This window comes from Anoplopoma fimbria, chromosome 11, assembly GCF_027596085.1.
Source record: "Anoplopoma fimbria isolate UVic2021 breed Golden Eagle Sablefish chromosome 11, Afim_UVic_2022, whole genome shotgun sequence".
In the NCBI taxonomy this organism is placed as follows: domain Eukaryota; kingdom Metazoa; phylum Chordata; class Actinopteri; order Perciformes; family Anoplopomatidae; genus Anoplopoma; species Anoplopoma fimbria.
Window position 1 is genome coordinate 6,641,603 of NC_072459.1, and position 27,758 is coordinate 6,669,360.

Sequence of the window (27,758 nt, forward strand, 5' to 3'; positions counted from 1 at the left end):
ACACACACACACACACACACACACACACACACACACCTCCCAAAGTAACAATTGGCCGTTGGATGACGAGTCAGTGGTTCACCAGACGCCACCGTCAAGTGTCCTAGACCTCCTCTCAGATCCCACCTCTCACACATCCGGGCCTCAAGATGATGTGCGAGGTGATGCCCACCATCTCGGAGGACGGGCGCGGAGGAGGAGGAGGAGGAGGCGGCTCGTCTTCCCCAGCAGGGAGCGGAGGAGGAGGGATGGGTGGAGGAGGAGGAGGAGGGATCGGAGGCATCGGGGCCTACGGCAGCAGGGATTCCCGCGGTAGTATTGGGAGCGTTGGTAGCGGTGGTGGCAGCGATGAGGGGGCAGCACGGGCAACCTGGAGTCCCTGATGGTGAACATGCTGACGGAGAGGGAGCGGCTGCTGGAGAGCCTGAGGGAGACCCAGGACAGCCTGGGGACGGCACACCTGAGACTGAGAGACCTGGGCCACGAGAAGGAGTCGCTCCAGAGGCAGCTGTCCATCGCCCTGCCGCAGGTACGATCCCCGAGCCGCTCGCACACCCGTCACACAGCTTCTATGTCACATGGTGATGTCAGTGGATGAAACACACACACACACACACACACACACACACACACACACACGCACACACGTCTCAGCTCCTTCACTGTGAGAGGCTTTTATTAATATTATCATACTTTGTGAAGGTCAGACTGAAGGAAAGTTTCATCCGTGCAGCTGTTTTGAAATGAGTTTAATCATATCAAATTATCCAAAATGTGAGTGCATTAACTGTCTACTCTGCATGTTTAACTGAAGGAACCAGTTCACCTCAAAATGAAGCTCCAGTCGGAGTAAAAGGTCCCTTTTAGACTTTGTATTCAAATGCAACACATGGTGGGTTCAGAAGTGCAACATTTGACATTATTATATCTCACATATCATTTGTTACGCAACATGCTGCGGACAGAAACGTGCACATCCTACAGTAGCATGCAAGGATGCATATGTCACCGTTGAGGGAATTGAAAGAGACAATTGGGTGAATTTATGGACATGTATTTTATTTGTATATCCACAAAACGTATATTTTAATCTCTCAGTAGAGCAGGAAAAAGGTTATTAGCTTTGATAGTTTGGGTGAAGTTAGAGAGGGAAGTCTTGGTAAGAATTCTCTGTTTGTTTTGTGGTTCCTCTGTGCAGCATTGACTCACAGTCCTGGTGTGTATTTAAGGTGAACTGCTCCATTAACTTCAGGTTCTTCTGTGGCTTAAAGTTCAGGATGTGATTTCAGTCTCAGGCTGCATGTCAGGACACAAGTTTAGGCAGGTTTATTTATACAGCATGTTTATGCAACAAGGCAATTCAAAGGGCTTTATGTAAACCATAGAGACCACAGAGACAGAGTGCAAAAGAAACGCACTACTAAAGGACATTTAAATACAATTAAAAGTCACTAAAAAGCAAAGCTTATTGAAGTTGACCATGTTATCTCAAGTCAGTTGTAAAACAGGGAAAGACACTTATGCTCAGCTCAAAATGTTCAACCTTAAAAACACAAAACTACTAGAAAAGTAGTCCCCATTAACAGGATATATAACATATTGTATATGTCTTACTGGACTTCATTTGCGCATTACTGCAAATACAGTGATCATATTTTCATCATATTCCCGTTGTCCTAAAAGATAGTTTCTTTGTCTTAAGTTATTTTAGATTAACATCTAAACACATGCCGTATTAAAACCCCAGAGTACAAGATTAACTTCAAGATTTATCCTTGTGAGCAGCAGAGTTGGAAAAAGTACTAAAATAAATTACTCAAATCCAAAATGTTATAAAAAAACAAAAAGATCCTCATCTCAAAACTGAAATCCTGCATTCAGTATCCGACCTCAGTCAAAGTAAACAAGTCTCATCAGTAGAATCTTTCTCTGTATCAAAAGTGCTGGTGGTGAAGATGCTTCCTTTCACAGCGATGAATTATTGATGCGTTAACCTGTTAGCAGGGTTTAATGTTGTAGCCGGTCCAGGTGGAGTCTGACTCCCTTCTTCTTCTGCTGAGGAATTTAAAGTACAGCAACACGGATGGAGCTCATCGAACCTCCGACTGCTAAATCACCTTTTGTCTTTCTCCCGTTTAAAGCTCTTTAGATGAAGCTACGAATGTGACGCCGAAAATAAGTCGTCAGGGTAAAACACTGCGGAGATACAACTATAATATGTTTTTTTAATGAGATCATGTTGAACTGAAGATTTGTTCTTCAAAGTTGCACAAAACATATCAACCTTATGCGGCAACTTTCTCATACATTTTCTGTTATGAGAAAAAATAAGATTTTGTTCAGATGCACCAATTGTTTTCAACCAAATCTGGTCTTACTTAGATAAATCCCACTTGATCTTAATTTATTGTGTGTGGCTGCTTGTTCATTATTAGGTAACGCCACCTTTACACTATATAAGAACTGGCGAGATGGCACCAAAAAAAGGCTGTGAGAAGAAGAGGAGCTATAAGTGAAATGGAGGTTCAGTTAGATAAACCTAAACAAAGTAAACATCAAATCAAAAAGCATCTTAGAGCAGTAAAGCTTTCAGAAGCTGAAGACACTTAATCATCCAAGAGTTTTTATAGTCTTGATGGCATCAATGGACCAACAGTTAATAATCCAATCATTACATAACATTATAATAACTCTAAATCATATAATAATCTAAGTTTGATTATATGATATTCATGCTTTTGGTTATGTTCCTCCGATTTAAATATTTGTTTCCTTGTGTTGGATAAACTATTTGTGGAGTGTGAAAACAAGATGTTTTGTTTTTTTATTAATTAGACTGAAATGTTCTCTCACCTAAAAGAAGAGCAACAATAAAAGAAAACATCTGTGAATCCCAGAATTCAATGGCTACTTACAAAATAACGAAAATAAGAGGAATTTTGTTCTTAAACAGCTTCCTGTGTGATGTCTCTCCGAAAATGCAAAAAAAACCCGCATGCACCAATACATCAAAACTTTACTTAATTGTAGTAAAAATCCTTTACTCAACGATGCTGGATGATAAATCAGTAACCATGGCAACGAGTTCAGTACATGTTTTTTTAAAGTTGCAAGCAACGCATATTCAGAAAAGCTGCTTTAAACCCAGTTGTCTCCAGTTTGTGCCTCTTTTGACAAAACAGTTCATCTGAGAAAAGGTTCTTCTAACCAAAGGTTCTTCTAACCAACTGGATTCAAAATATATTACATCTGTTGCATCATAAGAAAATATCTGTGACTGTATTTACCAACCAGGTTGCTGGAAATGACAATGTTTTGTGAAGCACAAACAAACTATGTGTAATTTTGCAATAAGATATTAATGATTGGAAGGGTTCATCAATATATGGATGCAATTTTGGGTTATGTAGCACAAATTGAGGATGGAGATGCAGCTTTTGGAATATTTTTTTCAGAGCAGTTGTGTTGTTAGTTTTTAAAGGTGGTAATAGTTTTTTGGGGGGATGTATAGCTTTGTGATAGAAATGTATCGAGAGCTAATTATTCTGTTATTCAACATACGAGAGCTCCGTCACTACACCTGAACTAAAAATGCAAAATGAAATAACTGACGTAGAAGAGGGAGCGACTGGACATCAAAGAGCCTTATTACCGCAACGATAAGGTGATCAATATGGTGCACACATCTGCAGAAACACACACACACACACACACACACACACACACACACACACACAGACACACACACACACACACACACACACACACACACACACACACAGACGGAGGAGCACATGGAGCGCTGCGTTACATTCTACAGTAGATGAGTTCAGTGAGTTCGTCTGTGTGTGTTCGACGCTGCCAAGAGAGAAAAATAGGAGCGAGGGATGGAGAGAGCGACAGCATGACACACACAGAAAGAGAGAGAGAGAGAGGGAGAAAAACCTGGTGATATGAAACACACAGAGACTAACAAATCAAGCTCATTTGCATATTGCTGCATACTAATAAGGTGGCTTCTAGAGTCTGTTTTAGATGTGGTGTATCATGATTGACATGGATGAAAAGATGTGCAATGATTTTCACCGACCAAAATGACGGCGGCCGAAAAAAAAACAGAGATAGAGGAGGAATCTAGAAAGTGTCTGGTACCGGTGGTGCTTCTCGCTCCGTCTTCTACATGAATTAATCCCAGAATTAGGATTTCCTTCGGGCCCAGAACGAGCCATCTGCACGCAGCTATTTCCTTTCCTTGATCCTCCTCCCTTCCATCGTTTTCAAATGAGCTTCCTCCTTTCACGTCTTTCTCCAGCGTTCGAGGCTTAGTTGCAGACTGTACATGCTGTACTTTTTTTTAAATGCGTTTTGTCTGGGAGAGGGTGTGAGGTGAGGCGCCTGTGAGGGTAAACTGATCACTTCACACAGTGCAAAGATAACAGCAGCGCACGGCCAGTGTTGTTGTGGGACTCCAGATCAGGCCTGGTGTCAAGACCAGCTTCTCAAGGTCTCGGTCTCCGAATCGACCACATGTTTACCCGGTCTTGTCTCGTTCCCATTTGATTTATTTGTGTCCATCATCGCTGTGATTGCTCAAAGAAAACAGAGGAACACTGAGGTTTATTCATTTATTGTGGCTACAGTTATATGGACACGTCAGGTGAGGGCGATAATTCAATATGATTTCTATAGTGATGAAAGTCATATATTGAGATATCGTGATACACACTTACGTCGTCTATATTGATAATAGCAAGCACATACTAGCTCTCTTTCTCTCCAAACTCACTTAAATCAAACTGATACATTGATTTGATGACTCTGTATTTGTGTGCATGCATGTAAATATAGTCGGTGCACAGCTGGAAAATATTTATTTATCTCTATAATTTCACTTGAAACTGATATTGTTCATTTTGAGTGAAAGTTCTTCATTAAATGAGATTATACTGTTCATTTGTCGGGTATTTAAATCGCAAAAGAGTAAAGAAAAAAAAGGCTTCCTGGTGTTTTTATTTCATATGGACTATTTATTTATTGAACAATCAGAAAACATCCTGATATATAACGTTATATAATATATCGTGGAGTTATGAAATTACCTGTATTGCAATTAAAGATTTTGGTCATATTGCCCATAAAACCACATATACAAATAAATGACAATAAAAGATGTGAGTTTTATTTATTATACTATTATTATTATATATTTTTTGTCTTTCTCAAGGATACATTAATGCTGGGACAACATTACAAGAGTATCTTTGTTGTTTAATTTGACCATATGTGTCTGATGATTTCCTGATTTGTTCTTTTTTTGTGTTTAAAATGAAAAATATAGGGGAATAATTAGGAATCTTAACGTGTTTTCTGTGGGAATGTGGAGTCGCACTGGTCTTGTTCTTGGTTTTGGTCGTGGTTTTGGTTGTGGTGGTTTTGGTGGTGGTGGTGGTGGTGGTGGTGGTGGTGGTTGTGGTCTGGGTCTAGGTCTTGGTCTTGGTCTTGGTCTTGGTCTTGGTCTTGGTCTTGGTCTTGGTCTTGGTCGTGGTCTTGGTTTATGTCGTCTTGACTACCACACTGTTGCGTTTGCATCGGTGCCCTTTAATGTCTCGTTTGGAAACACACATGATTGGTCCGGAGCACACATGGTTGGAGGATGTCCGTCTGTGTGTGTGTATATATGTGTCTGTGTATGTGTGTGTTTCGTGTGTGTGTGTGTGTGTCATGCATGCATCACGCCGCCATCACACCCGAGCAGAGAGGACGATCAGTTCATGGACGAGTGCTCGCGGTTCATCGTGTGTGTTGAGTGGAAGCGGACATCATCTGTGCTGAGAGTTGGACGTTCACTTCATGATGTCACTCCTACTCTCTGTGTTGATTTGTTGCCATGGACACCATCTAGTTTGACTTAAGGCGACATATTTGTTATCATAACCATCATGTAGCTAACCTCACATTATACATAATTGGATTAAATTACACAAAATCACAACAATTCAACTCAACTGCTGTCATCTGGAAATCTAAGACATTACGCTGCGCTGGCTCCGTTCCAGCTCCTCTCATGCTTGTTTAACCTCCAGGCGTTTTTTTTGGTTTTAATGGCGGGCAAACGCACAGCCAGTCGTTGTTATTGAGCAATTAAAGCAATTTCAGGTGCAACACGTGCAATAAACCTAGCTGTTAGATTTTATACATCGCAGGCTGCTTTAGGACTCCCTGTGGTCGCTGTTATGAGGATTATTCAAAAACGGAGCTGCATGTCTGTGCATATTTGTTTAAATGCATTGGAAGACTGTGATTCTGTAGTTTATCGTGCTGTGTGGGAAAAATTATTATTGGCAGTAAACGTCACAGTCAGCACCTTTTTTTTGTCCGTTCTTATGTTTAATAGCGTTTGTTAATTATTCTTCTTTGGAATAAGTGGCTAAAGTTAGAAGAGGCGACCTCACACTGAGATCTTTATTTGTTGGTTTCACCTTCTGACTCAACGTTTATCAATCAGACGTGGGGGGGGAATCCATTAAGGAAGCAACAGAGGAAATAAAAACGTTTTGTTGACGGTGCACATTCAATGCAAACGCAGCCAATCAGACCTGGAAACCTTCACTCCCCCTCTGCTAGCTTCTCACTGTAAAAAAACAGCCAGCTAAACCCAGTGGATGCCCGCTCTCTGAGGGGCAATCTGGGAAATGAAGGAAGTCGCCAATCCAAGTTGAAGCAGCCGGGGCTGGTTTTGCGGGGGAAGTGTGAAAGTGCAGCGCTTCATAACTAAATAAAATGTATGTCAGTGTGTGTGTGTGTGTGTGTGTGTGTGTGTGTGTGTGTGTGTGTGTGTGTGTGTGTGTGTGTGTGTGTGTGTGTGTGTGTGTGTGATCATGACCGCATGCAGCAGCAGCATGGAGTCACTAACGGCTCCCTCTTGTGACCCTGCAGGAGTTTGCAGTGCTGACCAAAGAGCTGAACCTCTGCCGGGAACAGCTGCTGGAGAGAGAGGAGGAGATAGCGGAGCTGAAGGCGGAGAGGAACAACACACGAGTCAGTATTTTACGTCTGTTTAACATTGTCTCCTTTGTTTATTTTAGGTAATTAAAGTTCTGGATCTGATTCCTTTGGCACACGTTTTGTATTTGCTCTGAAAGAATTCCCAGTGAAACGTGAACTCTAATCATCTGCAGACTGTTTATTATCGATAAGAGGTTTCATTGTATGCGAACCACATGTGTGTCCAGCTGCTGCTCGAACATCTGGAGTGCCTGGTGTCCCGCCACGAGCGCAGCCTGAGGATGACCGTGGTGAAGAGGCAGGCCCAGTCTCCGGCCGGCGTCTCCAGCGAGGTGGAGGTCCTGAAAGCGCTCAAGTCCCTGTTCGAGCACCACAAAGCTCTGGACGAGAAGGTGAGGGAGAGACTGCGGGTGGCGCTGGAGCGAGTGGCGTCGCTGGAGGAGGAGCTGCAGTCGTCCTCTCAAGAGGTGAGTCCACGTTGTTTCTACCAGGTTTCAGTACGTCGGTGATGGAGTCTCTCCTGACCATTCCCCTCCGTGTTGTTTCAGGTCGTGTCTTTACGGGAACAGATCAAGCGACGGCAGCAAGGACTGGACAACGGCAAAGAGGTGAAGCATTTCTAATACAATCTCAGAAAAATTGTAGTCACCTTGTGGATCAAACGATCACAGTTCTGCTGTAGAGATGAGGATACTGACTCCAGCTGATGTATCAGAATTAGAAATCTATTTCTGATTTGACATCCATGATGGACCTGCTATCAGAGTGACAGCAGAAACCTCAATGAACAAACTGACCAGTGGAAAGGTGAACTTCTCAACCGTCTAGCATGAGACATGAGAGTCTACAGTCACAGCAGCAGGTCTGTCGTTTTCTGAATTGAGATTCTAGGATAAAGTGTTTCACAAGCTGATCAGGAGCCACTGACTGCCAGAAGAGACTGCCTTCAGTCTACAGTTTGATCTTTGATCAGTATTGTTGCAATATGGCTTCCAGCCAGCAGCACTCAGCTCAGTCAGAGAGGAGGAGGGTAGGCGCCATCTTGGATTGACTAAGAGATGTAATAACTTTTATTCTCCAGCAATCCATCAGAGTAGGTTACTTATTACTTTATTTTTTCTGGTCGCTGAGAAGTTTACCGTCCCTCCAGTTTGGTTCATATTTTTTCATTAAGGTACCTGATGTTTCAGGTACTGAATGCCTGAAGTTAATCAGATAACAATCAACTTTATCTTTTATCTTCATCTTTAACTTTTATGGTGGAAGAACCTTGAATTTCCTTCTTGTGAAACAAAGTACTTTAGCTAAAACATTTATTTAGAAAATCCAAAACAGCCAGCACCCAGCATACAAAGATATCACGGTCACTGTTTGCGATTTATGGGTTCCCTTTTGCATCATTAATTAAAAATAAAATATTTTCTCTTCGTTCAGCGGCTCCCCAACGGACCTTCATCCATCTTGGATGACGCCGACATCGACAGGCAGCGTGAGGGCGAGATCGAGCGTCAGAGGTCCGAGCTGGGTCAGCTGAAAGAGAGACTGGCCCTCATGTGCAGACAGGTACTCCGATCGGACGCACTCTCACCGTCTGATGCTTTTCACAAAAAATCAAACTGAGATACAAACACTCTCACTTCCCCTTCCAGGTCGGGGAGATCGAGGAGCAGCTGACGTCCGCCAGGAGGGAGCTGGCCCGATCGGAGGAGGCCAACCAGAAACTACAGAGGGATGTGAAGGAGGTGAGACTCTGTTCACAGTGGCACAAAAAAGATCCTCTTTCTCTCAACCTCAACAGAAATATGTAACCGTTTGCTATGGCAACAAAGCCATTTCGCCTCCTTGGCAGCAGCGGCTGTTACTGTACGCACCAGAGCCTCTTCCCCCCGTATCCATGGCGACCAGTGCCATCAAATCAGTCAGTGTGCTGGTGGCCTCACTGAAAGGTGTGAGGGCATTTTTTCGGACGAGAGGTGGTCGAGTCGGCAAATCATTTTTTTTCTCCACGTAGAACTGCTTATCCTCTCTCGCTGCTCTTTTATCCTTCCACTGTCCCCCCCCTTGCTCTCCCCCCTTTTGTCTCTCTTTGACTTGTGTAACTGCATAAGTGGGGGCCTCTGAAAGCTGTCAACAACTATTAACTAGTCATTATCATTCTTCAGCTAATAGCAGCTCCAGCCCAGTGAATTCCCTTTGATCACCTACTTGTTAACCTGACATTTCTCCCTATCTCACTTTCTCTGTGTGCTCCTCTTTGCTTTCTGTTTCTGCATCAAAATCTCTACTTATGTTACGTTTCCACACTTTATTTCTCCCAGGCTCTCTGTCAAAGGGAAGACATGGAAGAGAGAATCACCACGTTAGAGCGCAGGTTTGTGTTTCTCTTCATTTCAAAAAGAAAAGAAAAGAAGATAAAACTGATCCGGCGCTCACTTCTGCTCCGTCTGTGTGCCGCTTTGTTCTGGTCTGCAGGTACCTGAGCGCCCAGAGGGAGGCGACGTCTCTCCACGACACAAAAGACAAGTTGGAGAACGAGTTGGCCAGCAAAGATTCTCTTTACAGACAGGTGCGGTTGAAAGTGTCTCTCATCCCCGTCTGTGTCCATGTCTCTGCTGTTGATTGGCAGCCTGCCCACGTTTCACGTTGGCACACAGAGCGAGCCATCAATGTCTTTTCTTTTCTTTTTTCTTTTTTTGTTCTTCCCTTCCCCGGTGGCTTTAATCACGTATGCTGCCCTTCGGCAATCTCCCGACCCTCATTTCACCTCCAGTCCCTCATTTCTCTCTCATCGTGTTCTTTTTTTTTTTTTTTTTTTTTTTTTTTGCAGAGTGAGGAGAAGAACCGGCAGCTCCAGGAACGTCTGGATGACGCCAAGCAGAAGCTGCAGCAGACTCTGCAGAGGGCTGAGACGCTGCCCGAGATCGAGGCCCAGCTCGCCCAGAGAGTGGCGGCACTCAACAAGGTGTGTGTGTGTGTGTGTGCGTGTGTGCGTGTGTGAATGCAACCACGCATCATTTTATTATCTGCCAGTCACATATAATAAGATTAAAAAATGGTGATATTTATACTGACAGCAGCAATATGTGCATGCATATGTGCACAAGTGTGTGTGGGCATGTGTGGGCATGCAGGCTGGTATATATATATATGTGTGTGTGTGTGTGTGTGTTCATGCACCAGTGCAGCAGAACATGAGATGTCCAATGACGGGTGAATAGCAAATATTTTTCATCGAGCGGTTCCAGTAATTCACAAGTAAACGATCAGGAGACGAAAGCCGGCTCAGGGCACCGAGTCCGCTCAGCTATGTGGATCCCTTGGCGCCTCGACACGTCAAGAACTGTACGCGGCATCGGGTTATTCACGAGCGACCTGTTTGATTGCTCGTACTGAGCATTCCTGTAAACACAATGTGCACTCATGCCAAAAAAAGAGAGACTCTCCTCCAGGTAGCCAAACCACTCAAATTGGCTACACTTACCTGCTGCGTGTCGGGGCAGGAGGCGGCTTCCTTGGCAGGTGTGAGATGAATGCCCCGAAAGACACAAGCAAAGTTTCCCCGCGTCGCTGTGATCTGTACAGGCATGTAACTAATTGCTAGACTCGGTCAACAAGCTGTTTCCTTTTGTGTTAATTTGTGTTACTTCCTCCCCCCCCCTCCCCCCCCCATCCCCTCCAATCATTCAGGCGGAGGAGCGTCATGGTAACTTTGAGGAGCGACTGCGACAGATGGAGGCGCAACTGGAGGAGAAGAACCAGGAGCTACAGAGGGTGAGTCATGCTTCGCTTTTTCCATCTCTCTCTCTTTTTCTCTCCCTCCGTTTTCATCCTCCCCCTTTTTTTCGTGCCGTTCCTTTTGTCAGCCTTTACAAAGGCACACTAATTTTCTAAACCGTCTATTTGGTCCCGCACATTCAGATAGAAATCTCTGTCTGTCGCTCTCAGTCAAGCAGAATGCTTGTTATTAACTCACCCTCCTCCTCCCCTCACCCTCACTCTCCCCCCCCCTCAGGCGAGGCAGAGGGAGAGGATGAACGATGAACACAACAAGCGCCTCTCCGACACGGTGGACAAGCTGCTGTCTGAGTCCAACGAGAGGCTGCAGCTGCATCTGAAGGAGAGGATGGCGGCTCTGGAGGAAAAGGTGACCCGCTCAGACTGAAGCATTTCTACATTTTCATCTGAGCCTCGTATAAAAAGCAACAGAAAATGTCTCAATCCCCCAAATCAAGACCCTAAAGATGGACCCCTTTCCCCAAATAAACGGTCCCCTCTGCCCTCCAGGAAGTGCCCAGTTAAAACTTTAAAAAACTTTATTTCAATGGTCATAAACATACAGGTACAAACATGAAATTTGACCCCTTTTTTATGAGAAGTGGGCTGCTGTAAAACAGTCCTTCATCCAGAACAGTGGTGGGAAGTAACTTAAATTAAGATTTGAGTGTATTAGAAACAAACAAGAGTGCTAGCATGGTAGCAAAGCAATGTACTTGGACGTATGTTAGACACCTAAAAAAAATCAAAATCAAGTAAGTGTACGGGTTATTTTGAATATTTCAACTGCTTTTTCTTGCCTTCAGACAGCCCTTTCCAGCGGGCAACTTAAGCCGTTGTATTCATCTCTGCTCTCGCCAAAGCAACCAGACAAACAATAATTTCACAGAACACAGAGATGGCTGGTCTTCATTGATAAGTTTAGATTCACCAAAGTCACACAATAACACAAAAAAACGTACCGATTGAGGCAGTGGTAGACCAGCAACATCGTGTTATGCAAAGTAAAGTTACAGTTTTTTAGATGGATTCTGGTGCAGTTGTAAACATATACTGTTTACTGTCTCACGGCAAGAAAACCTGGGAAAGACTACTTTAGACTTCTACTCAGTTACGTTCCAGAGGATATACTTTACTTATTACTTCTCTTAATTTACATACAATACATGTAATCTCGTTATAAAATAAAATGCATTGATACTGATTAAACCCCCACCGCAACCAAATGTACAATTTTACATATTCATTATTACTACAATAATAATAATAACATTTATTATTATGCATTTTACATTTGATACTTTCAGCACATTTTGTTAATGATACTTACTAACTTAAACTTTGCAGAACTTTTAACTGTAACTGAGTATTTTTACAGTGTCATGCTGCTACTATTACTAAGTAAAGGAACTGAATGATGAGTTTAAATCTAGGTGAAATTCCTATTTGGAAAAAAAGTATTTGGAGCGCAAACTCTTCACTGTCTTCTATCTTTTCAACCTACTTGCTTTAGTGCATTCTCAGCCTTTTATTAACATTTCCCACCTGTTTTATCTGTTTTTATTCACTGGAGGCATTTTTGTAGCAGTCAGTGTTCTTTTTCACAGGAACATAAAATCTGGGTGAAAATGGCTTCAAACAATCTGAGTAAAAATCTGAAAACTGTCTGGATTATTCAACATTACTGTGCTGTGTTTGATTTGGTGATGTCCTCTTACAGGATTTGTGGGTGTTTCCCCTCACAACTGTGTTGTTTCAAATAACACAGTTCAAAAAAGACCAGTTCAATTACCTGTCCAGTTTCTCATTAAGAATATACAGATTTTTATTTGACAGTATTAAAGCTTCTCATTCTTCCTCCAGAATGCCCTGTCTGAGGAACTATCCAACATGAAGAAACTCCAGGATGACCTCCTGGCAAACAAGGTGCCTCTAAGCTTCACTCTCAGTTAAACCCAGTTGACATATCTTCCTTTTTTATTTTTTTGACCAACTCTGCCTCTTTTGCCCCCTCAGGACCAGCTGATCGCGGAGCTGGAGCGGATTCAGCTGGAGTTGGATCAGCTGAGAGCGAGGCCCGGGGGCTCCTACTCCAGGTTTGTCGCTATTTCGACCCCGAGAGAGTGAAGCTCCAAACATTATTCAGAGTCTCCAGAGGAGTCTGACTGTAAAGACGCCAGTGTTGTGTGTCTCTTGTCTCGTAGATAAATCACTCCACGTTGGAGGCGTTTAACACTGTCAGCACTCCCGATATGAAACAGTGTTGATATGTGGCAACCACACACACACCCACTCTCTTTGACACGGTGCCCAAACACACATACATGATTCAATTAGCACTTTCTCATCTGCAGGTCTTGACACTTACAGCCTTCTGTGAACCTGTTAATGGGAATATGATGCACTTTTATACAATATATGAAGTAAAACACTTCTTTCATTTTTTTTCTATTGTTTTTTTATCGGAGTTTCTATAATGTATATGTTTTTTAGATTTTTTTTTTTACTTATTTACTCTTCAGTTTGTTGTTTTTTTTACATTCTTCTGTACATATTTTAGTTAGCTGTGTTGTGTTTTTTCTGTGTTGTACCGTCTTTTTGTAGTTGCTGCCACTATCTCATTCACCCTGCAGTGATAATTACCATTCCATCTTATCTTGTATCATCTTTCTGCCTCTGTTTCTGCAGTCGCTCTCTTCCAGGAAGCGCTCTGGAGCTGAGGTATTCCCATGGGAGCGGCTCGCTCCCAACGGGCTCGACCACTCACCTGGATCCATTCGGCAACGCCTCCGCCGGGGGCGTGGTCAGGCGAAGTCACCGGGCCCGTTGGAGCTCCGCCAGAGAGGACGCTACCAAGGTGAGAATCTGTTGTAACAACTCTACGACCCACCATAGAAAAAATAAAAAAGATTCATCATGTGCATCTTTTTGCACTTTATGCCTCTTAGAAGCATCATTTACTTTTCTGTGCAACAACAAACATTGATAAAATATGGAACAATATTTTATACCTTAACATCAGGAAGTGGGATTTTTTTTTTTTTTCTCTGGATAGTCGTTAACTACCAATTATCCCCTCAATCTTTTTTGCAATGAAATCAGTTGTGTTGTTCTTTCAACTTGAAAAAAGGAGTTGATTAATAAACTCTAAAATCAAAATGACTTCTAGTTTTTTGGATTTTTTTCCTCCGTCTGTCACTTGCAGGTTGATATTACTTTAATCCTGATCTTCTCTGACTTTCTTCTTCTAAAAAAAAAAAAGAACATATCATAATGCAACATTTTGTTTTTTTCATGGAAGAACCACAGTACTACTCTCTGTGTACAGTACCCAGACTGGGAGACCGGGGCTCTGCTGGGGACCGGGTTCGAGCCGGGCTTGGACGTGGGCTGCTCCGACGACGAGGACGACGGGGAGCCTCGGTTTGGCTCCGAGCTGCTTTCCCCCAGTGGACAGACGGACGTGCAGACCCTGGCCATCATGCTGCAGAAACAGCTGGAGGCCATCAACAAGGAGATCAAGTAAGGACGCGCATCTCTACATATTCACCACATTCTACAGCCTCAAGCACATTTCTGACACTGTCTGAGGGGAAAACTGCAATTGTGGAAGAAGTACCCCGACCTTTTACTTAGGTACTAGTACCAATACCACATTATAAGAAAAATACTAGCCCTGCATTCAAACCTTTATTAAAGTAAAAGTACAAAAGTTTTAACCGAAAAATGTATATAAAGCTACTATGAGGAACTTTCATCTTGTATCGACTTCGGCTCTGAAGGAGTTTCTTGTGAACCTGCATCTGAAAATGTCATGTGATTTTGCGGAGAATCTGAGTTGATGATAGGCATTAAAAATAAATATATATGTATATATATTTTTTCTTTATTATTATTATTTTTGCTTATAAAGGTCGAATAGTGGCCAGGCTAGCTGTTTCCCCCTGTTTCCAGTCTTTATGCTAAGCTAAGCTAACTGGTTGCTCGCTGTAATTTCTTATTTATTGCACAGAAATGAGAATCTGAAGAAATTAAGAATACTCTTTTTTACTAAAAGTCTGTACATTATGTTACCTTTATCGTATCGTCCAAATGTTTCAGTCCTTTCCTCGTTTTCTTACCGTCACCTTCCAAACCCAGACTGATCCAGGAGGAGAAGGAGAACACAGAGTTGCGGGCCGAGGAGATCGAGAGCCGGGTCAGCGTGGCTCTGGACCCTCCGTCCTCCCTGGGGAGAGACGGCACAGGACGGGGCTTCATCCCCTCCTCCATCACATCCTCCACCCTGGCCTCCCCCTCCCCCCCCAGCTCTGGACACTCCACCCCTCGCCTGCCTCACTCCCCGGCCCGCGAGACGGACAGACAGGTACCGCTTCTTTTCCCGTCCCACGTTAACCTTTGGCGTTATCTCGCTTCTGTGTTCCACCTCCCTGTTTATGCAAACATCTCCTCCAGACAGTGAGTCATGTAGAGAAAGCACAAATATTTCACGCAGACGGGGTCGAACAAGTTCACTTGGTCTTTAAGAGCAGCGGGTTCGATTGGGCAAGACTGATTCAAGAAACTGGTGGGATGGAATGACGGTTTGTGCCTGACACGCTGGTTCCAGCATTTCCGAAACGGGCGGATGGATTACAAAAGATGGTGCAATAAACATGCAGTTGGAGGTGATGGTGAAAGTGATAACGTTGATGTGGGAGTTCAGAACAGAATGGTTTAACGTAGGAAGCAGGAAGATGAAACCAGTGACGATACTCTAATGGAACTGTTCGAAAACAAAAATGTGATGGTAACATTGAGTTATAATTACAAAAATAGTGGGAAAAAAACAATAATAAAAGGATCCTGTATCAGTAACAGGAGTAATAGCAGTGTAAGGTTATGGGAGATAAATTTAAATGCTTATACGGGAGTGTACATGATTCATCAATTTGCTAATCTGCAGGAGATAAATCCCCAAAAGGTTTCACAATCTAAAGGTATGCAGGTCATTAGAACTCGTTATGTTTCTGCTGCTGGTTGGCGTCGTTTTGGTGAAAGAACGTGTGATAATTGCTGAATTTTTGGCTAAAATTCTGTGCAAGTTGGTGGAAAAAAATGCCTCTTTTGTCTTTAGATCTCATTTTATTAGGTGGAATGAGATTTGTTTTGTTTGTAGCCTGGATTTGACTGAAAAAGTCGCTCTACTTTGCAGTAATAAAGTTTAATTTCAAGCAATCCAGGTTCTCAATGATGCAAAAGCTACCATCCAAGCTTCACACTTTGAGAATATATTTTTACTCTTCGCTCTGCAGAACAGCAAAGATGATGACCGCTCCTCGCTCTCCTCGACTCCACGCCTCCTTCCACTCCTCGTGCGCTGCGGTTGGACAGGATGACCCTCACCCATCCAGGGGCGATGCTCGACGACCCCCGGGAGTTTCGCAGGTAAAGCGGCCGAACATAAAAAACGGTTTAACCCTCATTTGCCTCTTATTCTCCCTCGTTGATTTCTCTTTTTGTCCCTCCCAGTCTCTCTGCAGATGGCAGCAGCTCCAACAGCAGCCAAGATTCTCTCCACAAGTTGAGTAAGAAGAAAAGCATCAAGTCCTCCATCGGGCGGCTTTTTGGGAAGAAGGAGAAAGGACGGATGGGCCAACCGGGGCGGGACGGATCTGCTTCTCTTGGTAATCAGATGGAGGATGACACTGAGTGGATACTAGTTATCCACACTGTCAGCATTTACATCTACACATTTTTGCTCTGGCTCAGATATTCCAGGTATTCATCTCTATATTATCTTTTATTCTTGTGACCTCTGACCTCATTTTGTCTCTTCCAGCGTCTACACCCTCTGAAGACTCGGCCTCTGGAGACCCAATGGGGATAAGCAAGACCGGGACTCTGGGTTCAGATAAAGACCGCCGCAGCAAGAAGAAGTTTGTGAATTATGTTGTCAGATGATATTTCTGATCCCAAACTTCAACAGTGCCAATTATGTAACTTTTCCTCCTTCTCTTACCAGGCACGAGCTACTGGAGGAAGCATGTCGCCAAGGACTTCCCTTTGCATCCTGGGATGGACCCACTGTTGTATCCTGGTTGGAGGTACTGTGCCGTCAAAGAAACCTAAAGAGATAGTAATTAAAGAACATAAGATATACTTTTACAGCCGACGTCCTTAACAATATTTGTTTAGTTCTGGAAAATCTATATGTTTAAGTAGCATTCGCCTTCTTTGGTGGTTAATGCCTTTACACGGACTGACTTCTGCACACTAACGTCCCACATCATTGTTTACAAACTATAAAAATGGTCTGTTTGGATCCATAACACAACATTTTTTCTCTCATATGTCCTCCTTGTGTTTAATCTGTCGTCCGCCTCCTTCCAGCTGTGGGTGGGAATGCCGGCCTGGTACGTCGCTGCCTGTCGCGCCAACGTGAAGAGCGGCGCCATCATGGCCAACCTGTCGGACACGGAGATCCAGAGGGAGATCGGCATCAGCAACCCACTTCACCGCCTCAAACTGCGTCTGGCCATCCAGGAGATGGTGTCCCTCACCAGCCCCTCCGCCCCGGCCAGCACCCGCTCTGTGAGAACATAGACTCATTCAAAGACAAGAAAAAAAAGAGGAATTATAACCGCAAATGTTCTCATGTCATAAACAAATCCCACAGTATTCTACATGCAGATGCAGAGACTTTAATTATAATATACTTTCATATTAGCAGAATGAGGAACATGTAGAACCAGGTGTTTGTAGTTTTGAGATTAGATGACTTCTTAATGATCCCTGTTGGGAGATTTGCGGCAGAAACTAATAATAGCATACAGAAATATAAAAATACATATGTATATAACTGAGAGTTTATGAATGATGTCAAATGAAAAGCAGATTCCGTAAAAATGAATATAGGACATGAAAAGAAACCTGCATGTGATAAATGTCAAACATAATAAAAATACTATATTTTCTATACTGCACTGATAAAGTTCCACCTATTTTGCCTTGGCACTTGGCAACAAAAGCTGCTTTTTACCTAAATGTTGCCTTCTCACAGAGCCACAAAAACGAACCAGATGATGAAAAATGTAGTAAAACTGTTGCACGCACATGCGTTTGTGCTGCAGCGTTTTATGGCTCATGTTCCAAAGAAGCCACAAATAACTTAGGACCGTCAACGAGTGTCGATTTGGGAGTTTGGAACAGTTTTGGTTTGCCTTTGTTTGGCTTTGTATTTATTTACAGCAGGAATCATATAAACAAGTTGAAATGATGAAAAATGAATATTGAACTACCTGTTCATCAGAATCACCGTGGTGATTAGAAAGCAGTCCGCTGTGCAAGTTGAGTCAGTGTATGTGGTTTTAATCTCAACCACTTCACATTTCTCTCATTCACAGTCGACCAGTAACGTGTGGATGACCCACGCAGAGATGGAGACCCTGAACGCAGCTACCAAGCCTCCGGTAAGTGCCCCCCCCTGCTGCCCCCAGCTCTGTCTAAAAAAAAAGTATTTTTATGTCTTTCATTATTAGTTTTTAATTATTTTAAGCGTCTCGTCTGGTTTGAATCATGTTGACGAGTCTCTCCCCTCCCTCCTCTTCCTCTCACTGTCTCTCTCTCTTCTCTTTTTTGAATTTCTGCCTCTTTATGATCTCTGTCTTTGTGGGCCCAGGACAGAGTGTTGAGCATCTTCTTCCAACTAATTACCCGTTCACTAACACACTATTCCTTCCTCTTTGTCCTCATTTCCTGCTGCTGCTGCTGCTCCCCCTTCCCCCTCTGCTTCGCCTCCATCATCTCTCCATCCGTCCTCCCTGCTCTTGACCCCTGCTCCCCTTTTCCCTCTCGCCACCTCCACATCACTCTCTCTGGCTCCGTCTCTCGCTCTCTCTTCTCTCATTGCTGCAGGAGCTCAAAGAGTTCAGCTGGGATCAGGTAAGGATCAACTGAAAAGTCAACAATAAAGCAAAAACATTGTTTTTTTCATGCACTGGTCAATTATGATTACATAACACGTCTTCTTTCAGACTAGTGGAAATTCAAAATACACATTTAGTTGTTTATTTAACTACTTTGTCTCTTTACGTCTGGTGATTTCCCCATAAATTCACCAAATGTTTACAATCAGATAATGCCTCATTTGCATATTCAAACATACCATTTCAGAAAACATGTAATACAAAAGTAATTGTCTTAATGTAAGTAATCAACTGGGGAAGTTTCATGTTGATATCTAGTAGTAAAAAAATGTCCCCTGTTCACCTGTAATGTATTCAACATGTATGTCATTTTACAATACATATCTTTAAAGGCTGTTTTATATAAATTAGTTTTTATTCTAAGCCAGAAATCTCCACTTTAGTAGCACTTACATGAAGCAAACTTTCCGGTTTCATTGCTATCTATATTTTGAAGGTTTGTGCAGAGGGGTTTGTTGTTGTAAATCATTCATAGTGTGATTTATACAACATTTTAGTACTAAAAACATGGCCAGAATTTTTAGTGGCTGACAGTATGTTTAGATTTATAGAGTGAACAAAAAAAGAGAAAAATACCTTTGACTCTGAAATGCCAACAAAAATTTATAAGAATTTTGAACCTGGCTTAATCCAATGTTCAGATTTTTGTTCTGGAAAATTAGTCAAATTAGCACATATTTAATAAGATAATTCCTTATTTGCATATTCAAACGAAACATTTTAGAAAACTTGTAATACAAAAAATAATTGTCCTAATGTAATTAATCCACAGGGCAAGTTTCATGATGATATCTATAAGTTATTTATTTTACACTATTCACTCCTTAACACAACAAGAAGCGTATTTGTCAGTAGCTGTGTCTCTAGTCAGACTAAACCGCAGTGACTCACAAGCTCCTGACCTGAACTATCACCAGACGTGAAGCCGAGCGTGAGTCAGCGTTGACGGCCTGTGGTTGTCCCCCTCCAGATACTGGCCTACGGCGACATGAATCACGAGTGGGTGGGCAACGACTGGCTGCCCAGTCTGGGTCTGCCTCAGTACCGCAGCTACTTCATGGAGTCCCTGGTGGACGCCCGCATGTTGGACCACCTGACCAAGAAGGAGCTGAGAGGACAGCTCAAAATGGTGGACAGCTTCCACAGGTAGAGCTCAGCATCTGCGTGGCCTCAATCTCAACATAAACTTGCGCAATTTTGTCAACTTTTCAGTCACGTTCTTGTCTGTTGTGGTGAAATATGAAGGTGTTAAAGGGAAAGTTCCCTGTTGTTGTGACACCGTCTCTGTCTCCAGGCTCTCTATTTAAAAAGTAAAAAGTCCAGGGGTCACAGGCGTTGGATTGGGTTAATGCTTTCTGAGGGTGCAGGTGGGAGTGGAAACACGCCTTCAGTTAACCCGCTTCGACCCTCTGGCTCTTTGATCTTCTCCCAGGGTCAGTTTGCATTACGGCATCATGTGCCTGAAGCGTCTCAACTACGACCGCAAGGAGCTGGAGAGGAGGAGAGAGGACAGCGTCCACCAGAACAAAGGTGAGCTCTTTTTTGTCTTGGCCATTATCCCTCTATTCACGGTGTTAGATGTTTCTATCCACCCAGATAAGTCCTCTATTCAAGCTGTGCTATTGTCCCTTCAAAGCATACCTCAGTGACTACTTTATAAACCCAATTTAGACAATTATTACTATTAACAACCTTTTTAATTTCCTTATTATTATTACAAAAAATGTGTGTATTTACTTTATTTATTTGTTTGTCTGGTATCAGTTAAAGTTAAAGTCTTTATTCTCAGTTAAAAACAAGTTTCCCTGCACATTTACTTCCTTTGTCTTCCACTCTAAAAGCTGTTTATAAGGAAACATGAGGTATAAATACAAGAAACAGGTAGAGAACACTATATACAATATTCAGAATAATAGAGACATAAGACAAAAATATTTGAGAAATAAGTAGTAGAGTATAGAAGAGTAAGAAGAGAAGTTATTCATTGTGCCCTTCAGACATGGACTTAAAAGAAACCAACATCTCAAAATTGACTGAAAAAAACTGTCTCCAAGCAAAACTAAAAAATATTCTCCCTTCAACTTTTTTTTATAATCATCCTTTCAAAGAACTGTAACTAAAGGTATGTCTAAAGAGTGTGTCCCTTAAATCATCAGGTAATTAACAATAAAACATTAAATCTGACCCTAAATCAAATAACAAACCAAGCATATTGTCTTCAGGGAGACCTTTAACCTGCCTTATTTTAGAGCTAATGCTTGTAAACATAACCTGACTGTAACCGTGCATGTTAAATTCTGCTTCACATACCAAACATCAACACACTGTCCTTCCTTATAAATCAGGAGTGATTTGCACTAAACATCATGAATATTATACTGTAAAAATTAAATCAAGAGATCACTTATCCACGGATGTCAATGCAAAATGTTGTCGCAGTTAAAGATCTTTCTGTTCACAACTCTGTTTGAATCATCCAACTTTTATGCCTAAGGTTGCCATCTCATATCCAAGTTTTAAGTTCAGTTACAGTTGTGGAGTTGAAAATCCCCACTGATTTTAAAAAGCCAGATGCAAAATATAAAACACGGCCGATAAAGTTGTGTGTTAGTACTAAATCCCAGATCCTGTCTTTGACTTAGTTCAGCGCTGATCCCAGTGCTCTACCTGCTGAATGAACTCCTTAAAAGTCAGATACTCATCCAAAATAACACCCATATAAATATATATATTGGTCAGTATATGACAGAGATGTTGAATCGAGATTCAAAGTAACTGCACTTCTGGTTGACCTCTAGTCTCCACTTCCATCAGCGTTCAACCACAACATGAAGCGTCTTCTGCAGATCTTTGTCATGCTCTGCGAGTAAGATCACATCATCTGCATAAAGTAGATTACCGACAATAAATCAATCCACTTGTTTACAGGATTTAATTTGAAGAGTGAAATTATTAACGTCACCAGATTGTAGGTTATCTTCATGATGTTATTTATAGTGGCAGCTGAAGTGCCATTTGCTTAACTTTTTTAACTTTTAACAATCGAGAAAAGAGACATAAACTAAGCAATTATACATCTGCAAACTCAATAAACCATAAATACGAATTTACTTTCTTACATCATCTTTAACATATGAAATAAAGCTGACAGAAAAAAAAACAAAAAAACAAAATAATGAAAAACAAAGCAAACATTTCCTTTGATTTCCGCAGTCGTCCACGTTTCTGGAAGATGTTTGGACCACCCCTTATGTTATTGCTCCCCTTATAAACTGCAGCTCTCTAGTGCAATTTGGCTGGATAACGATTACATAAATGTCAACAGGTTCGGTCATTAAATAAAACCCCAAAATATCTCGCTCTCCCACCGCTGCGCCTCGGGACACACATGTTGTACATATTACCGTCAGTTCATCTTGGCTGATTTCCTCACTGAAGAATTTCCCAAGTGAGGAAATGGGTTTGTCTGATGATAAGCTCGACCTGTCGGAGAATAAATCAGTAAAGCAACAACATTTCACTATTTTCCTTCATCGCTCATCAGCACTGAACAGCTTAATTAACCCCCTCAGAGGACCGTTGCATGTTTCATCCAGCTGGAAGTTCAGGAAGTGAGCAGATTATTTAAGAAACCTGATCTCGCTTTTAAAAACATTGAGCGGACAGCTTGCTGTTTGCAGACGGATGTCTCCTCTCTCTCTCTCTTCACCTTCCTCCCTTCTCCCCTCTCAGACGTGATGGTGTGGTCCAATGAGCGTGTGATGTGCTGGGTGCAGACCATCGGCCTGAAGGAGTACGGCGACAACCTACGCGAGAGCGGCGTCCACGGGGCTCAGCTGGCTTTAGACGACACCTTTGACTACACTGACCTGGCGCTGCTGCTGCAGATCCCCAATCCGAACACACAGGTAACTGTATGAGGAGGAATTAGTGCCAAAGCGGAGAGAAGAGCAGTTTTAAGGGGATGTAAAGACCGACTGCCTCAAAGCATGTTTTTTACATTAGTAGTTTTTGGCGTTCTCTTTTTTAATATATTTGAGAGCGGACAGGAAACATGGAGAAAGGTGCCAAGCAGGAATCAAATCATCAACTCTGTGGTGGTATTCACCCTAACTGTTAAACTATTTGGACGCCAGGTTTACCACATATTAAAATTATTACATATACTTCTTCTCCCTTATTGAAAAATCCAGAATTCTATCATTTGCAGCTACATTTCTTTTCAAATTAACACAATATGTCTCCAAGTTCAGTGAAATTACCTCATCACACTTGTGTAAGTCTAAGTTGCATATTGGATAAAGATTGGCCTCAAAACTAGTTGTGATGTCATAAGAGCATGCTCATATGTTCATGTGTGAGATTTAAAGTAAAGACAGAAAAACCTTTCCATCTCAGTGAAGGTCAAACAAGTGGAGGACTTTTTTATATCTTTGTCAATTTTTCCTTGCAGAACAAAGTCTTTTTATTGAAAAAGCGTCTTTAATAGAAGCATTTTTTAATACAATTTACATTTATGATTAGATCCTTTATTTACTTCAGCAAGAAATATTGTTTTTTGACAGGCCTTTAACGAAACTAAAGATAATAAGTGGTGCTTTTTGTCTTAAAGAATACATATGTTAATTTTCCTTTGATCTTATCTGTATGATATGTGTCCAAAATCTTAAAAAGGAACAGGCCGTGGTCCTTTGTTTCATCTCTCTCTCTCTCCCATCATTTCCTGTCTATAACAAAAGGCTTAACATGCCTGAATATATAGCCTCATCTGACCCTGTCACCTCTCTCCTGCAGGCCAGACAGCTCCTGGAGCAAGAGTACAACTCCCTCATCTCCATGGGAACCGAGAGACGACCCGATGAGGTCAGCACGCTAAATCAAGCCCTGATAAATATGGGAGAAAAAAATACATATTTGTTTAAGTGATGGATTGTCTGAGCGGCCGTCTTTCTGTTCACACACTCTGTCTGTCTCTACAGCAGGACGGAGCGAAGACGTTCACCCGCTCGCCCTCCTGGAGGAAGATGTTTAGGGAGAAAGACCTCCGGGGCGTGACCTCCGACTCCGCCGAGACCCTGCCTGCCAACTTCCGTGCCTCAGCCATCTCCACGCCCTCCGTTACCCTGAGAAAGGTTCAGAGTGATGGTGAGTACGACCCTTGACCTCTGACACCTACGCTCTCATATTCACATTTGGTTTCGGCTCCTCTGAAACCTCGAGGCGCATCTCAATTTAGACGATGTGTGAAGACCTGTTACTCTATATGGCATTACTCACGTGAAGAGCATGACAGGTCAGGGGTTCTGCTGTGGAGAGGTTACAGGCTGATCAGGTGTTCTGCACATAATAACATCTTCATTTGAAATGTATGGAGGAGTATTAGGGACAACAGGCATAACAGAAAAAAATAAGGGAGAAAGGTGTTTTTTTATAATTTTGTCAAAATGTTAAGAATAAATTCGAAATGTTGAGAATAAATTCAAAATGTTAAAAATAAAGTAAAAATGTCGAGAATATATTCAAAATGTTGGGAATAAAGTAGAAATTTTGAGAATAAAGTCGAATTGTCGAGAATAAATTAGAAATGTTGAGAATAAAGTCAAAACGTGGACCTTTTGAAAATAAATCAAACTATTGGCATCTAAAATTTTACAAAAATTTGACTTTATTCTCAAAATGCAAAATGAAATAAAAAATCTTCCTCCTCTCATTTTTTCCCCTTGTGTCTGGCTTTAATACTAATAATAGCCTTGAACAGAAACATTTGTTTTCAGCCATGTTATATAAGACTCAACGCCAGCCTCACACGCACAGAGCAGTTGGTCTGTTTTCATGCTACTGTGCCATTAGTTTTGCGGAGAAGTTTCTCTCTTTCCAGCAAAGGAACAAAGCAATAACAAGGAACAAACGCTTCAAAGCACAGAGGAAGACGATTATCCCTCATTCCGCCTCTTAATAGGAATGCCTGTGGAAGGTCAGTGCGTGTTTAAAGCATCCCCGTTACGATAATGACCCCGTCTGTGTCTGTTTCCCCCACCGGTCTCCAGCCAGCTCTGGTGCCCGGGGTGAATCTGCCTCAGTGAGGACGTACTCCTGTTGAGGGGCTGAGGTGAGAACACCCAATTAATTAAACTGTCACGTAGTGTTTTTTTTTTTTTTGTGTGGTGAGACACATGTGCCCAACACATTTCTTTAAACCTCGTTGTTTTTATGTATTTGTTTGTTGAGGTTGGGGATTGGTTTGAGCCCCGGGGGGATTTTAAAGGTCTTTAAGTGGTGGTGGGTTTGGTCGGCGAGGATTTAGTCAGAGTTGAATTAAGGCCGCGGACGCAGTGACGTGGGACTAACGCTGTTCTCTCTCCTCAGGGTGCTGACTGACCGGATTTGGGACTCGAGGACCCGCTCGCTCATCCACAGAGAAAGAAGCAATGAATATAACCAATTTAACTTTAAAAAAATAAATAAAAAATCTATCGGTCTGACCATTCTGCAATAACAGAAGCAAAGGAATGAAAGGGGGAAAATGACATGAAGAATGTATGAATGTATTTTCCGACCAGACCGGGGAAGGTTGAATGGGATCAGCTGTTTTCTCTCTCTGTCTCTCTCTCTTCCTGTCCTTCTGTCTTTGCTCTTCTCTCTCTCTCTCTCTCTCTCTCTCTCTCTCGGCGTGACTGTTGGGTTTAATGAGGGACAACACCGGTGTTGGTTCGGTTTGTCTCGCAGATCCCCCCCCTTCTCTCTTCATTCCTGTCGGAGTCTGCACACAGTCAGCGGAGTTGGCAATATCAGGGCTCATTTTCCTCCCTTCAGAGGAAACCACTACTCGCTGCCATTTATTCTCTTACAGTTTGAAAAAAGAACAACTAAACGTGTCGCCTTATAACTTCTGCTCAACAACAGGTGTTTTTGATGAGAGCCGGGGGCAGAAGTTCACCTCACCGTAAAGTTTGGATTTAAGAAAAACAAGAGGAAATGACTGGAAGGATGTGAAAAAATTGGGGGGAAAATGGAAGTTAATGGCGGTTAAACAACACCGGTGTTCTCCTGTCTGCTCATGGTGTCCAGTGTCAGCCATTGTGGCGCTATTGTTGGCTTCTATGGTCCCGTCAGGGGGGGAGTCCAAGTGTCCCCAATTGGTCGGAGTGGTGTAGTAAAACATGTCCAAGTTCAGACGTCCGACCACATCAGAGCTACTCTCCTCAGGCTCTTTGTCTATTGGCACCTTGAAAGCCGATCTCCTTTGAAGGGACCCCATTATGGAGATCAAAGGGTGGGAAAGGGTGGAGCGAAGGCCACAGAGGCATTATGCTCGTGATGGAAGGGAATCCATAAAGTTTGTGTTGGTACCACTTTCTGAAAAGGCGTACTTTACAAGTTTATTAGTCTGTATGTCCTTTGCGTATCTCCAGGGTTACATCACACTTGGTGTTTGATTTGCTGCAAACCCATGGACTGCTTGGTTGAATTTGGTGCAATTTGGACACAAGACGTATTCAATATTAATAAACTTTAAGTGAACAACCGAACTCTGTTAAGCAGCGGGGGCGGAGCTTCAGGCCTCTGCATGCTGGACTTGCTAACGTTATAACTAACGGGCACTGCATTAGTAACTTTTAAAGGAACACTGCAGATTTTTTCATATTAATTTCAGTTTATTTGGCATGAGGAGAACTATTCCGCCTGTAAAAAACAGTTGTATAAGGTCTTCTGTGGTGCTGGAGTAGATTTAACAAAGACACAACTGAGTAGCATTCAGGGAAATGCATGATCCAGCTTTTTTTTTTTTAATAACTTGACTCATATTTGGGACTAAAACGTCCCGGATATCTCGCCCTCTGATGATTGAAACTTTTCCGTTTTTCTTTTGTTTATTGGAGTCTGCAAAAGGCAACACTAAATCATCTATTAATACCTTATAGATCAGTAAAAAACTCTGCAAATAAAGATCCAAGTTCCAAGTTGTGCAAAATCAGTTTAGATGGTGTTAGATTTGTGTCCAAAGCTCAAACATATATATTACCTTCTGGAAAAAAGCTTACAAAGGTTTATAACTGCAGACTTTGGTAGCTCAAGATAAGGAACTTCGTGTAAAAAGTCTTCTGAATTAATAATGAGACATTAGATCAGTTTAAGCATTATTAAAGACGTTTTCCACCTTAAAATGTATATATAATAATTAATATATGTTAATAAATTGATTATAGAGCTAACTAAAAAGACATTTCTCAAACCTGCAACCTAAATGTAACTTTTAATAATACCGTATCTTATTACAGGCCTATAAATAACGTATATACAACGTAAAACAAGATTAAAATAGTTGATCATGTAGGGGATTGTAAAGTATGTCTAATTAGAAAGTGGTACCAAAGTGTTGTATAATCAGAAAGTCAGGAAGCCGGTCATTTTACTGCACACACAAGCCATAACAGAAACCAAGAGCTCTCTGTCAGGAGGGGGGGAGACCAGAGAGTGAGGCAGGGAGAGAGGGTGAGGGAGGAAGTCCAGGAAACAAAACCTTTAGCCTCTGTGTTTACGATGCATGTCAAACAAACGACAATGACCTAAATACATTTTTTTTGGTGGTGAAGATGATATGAGGTGTCTTTAAAAACATAATATATATCTGTATGATAAACCTACGGGGGTTGGGAGCCTGGGGAACAATTTGTAAAATGTGTGTATTTTTTTCAGTTGTATTTCTTATTTTTTACGATATCTATTTATTTTTCTTTAGGTATGTATTGGATAAATGTATGTACACGTTCTGTTCCTCCTTGGCTTCATTTGAACTAGTTTTAAAAAGTAAATATGAAAACGGTCATTCAAATACGCTACTGTATGTGTACATTTTGAGAAACAAATTGTGCAATGATTTATCAGATTTCCATGATTAAAGTGATAGTAATACAAATTGAAAAATATCATCTGGGAAAATAAACAATATTGATGATGAAAATGGTGATGTAAAAGAAAAAAACTAAAAAATAAAGCGATCCATGTGGATCT

The 27,758-nt window shown here is 42.0% G+C and overlaps 1 protein-coding gene across 1 annotated transcript; it reads left to right on the forward strand.

Annotated features, from left to right (window-relative positions):
* The first annotated feature begins 149 nt into the window (after positions 1-149).
* On the forward strand, positions 150-27,707 carry ppfia3 (PTPRF interacting protein alpha 3). The gene is made up of 32 exons (XM_054607252.1): positions 150-213; positions 354-529; positions 6,937-7,038; positions 7,233-7,472; positions 7,554-7,613; positions 8,440-8,568; positions 8,655-8,747; positions 9,324-9,376; positions 9,478-9,571; positions 9,833-9,967; positions 10,693-10,776; positions 11,018-11,149; positions 12,643-12,705; positions 12,796-12,875; positions 13,468-13,636; positions 14,108-14,301; positions 14,920-15,145; positions 15,235-15,314; positions 16,153-16,206; positions 16,291-16,445; positions 16,601-16,697; positions 16,784-16,865; positions 17,152-17,352; positions 18,165-18,230; positions 18,679-18,702; positions 19,717-19,892; positions 20,179-20,276; positions 22,479-22,654; positions 23,541-23,609; positions 23,729-23,891; positions 24,794-24,855; positions 25,113-27,707. The coding sequence occupies exons 1-31, from the start codon at positions 150-152 to the stop codon at positions 24,844-24,846; spliced, it is 3,588 nt and encodes a 1,195-aa protein (XP_054463227.1). The 3' UTR covers positions 24,847-24,855; positions 25,113-27,707.
* Positions 27,708-27,758: the final 51 nt, after the last annotated feature.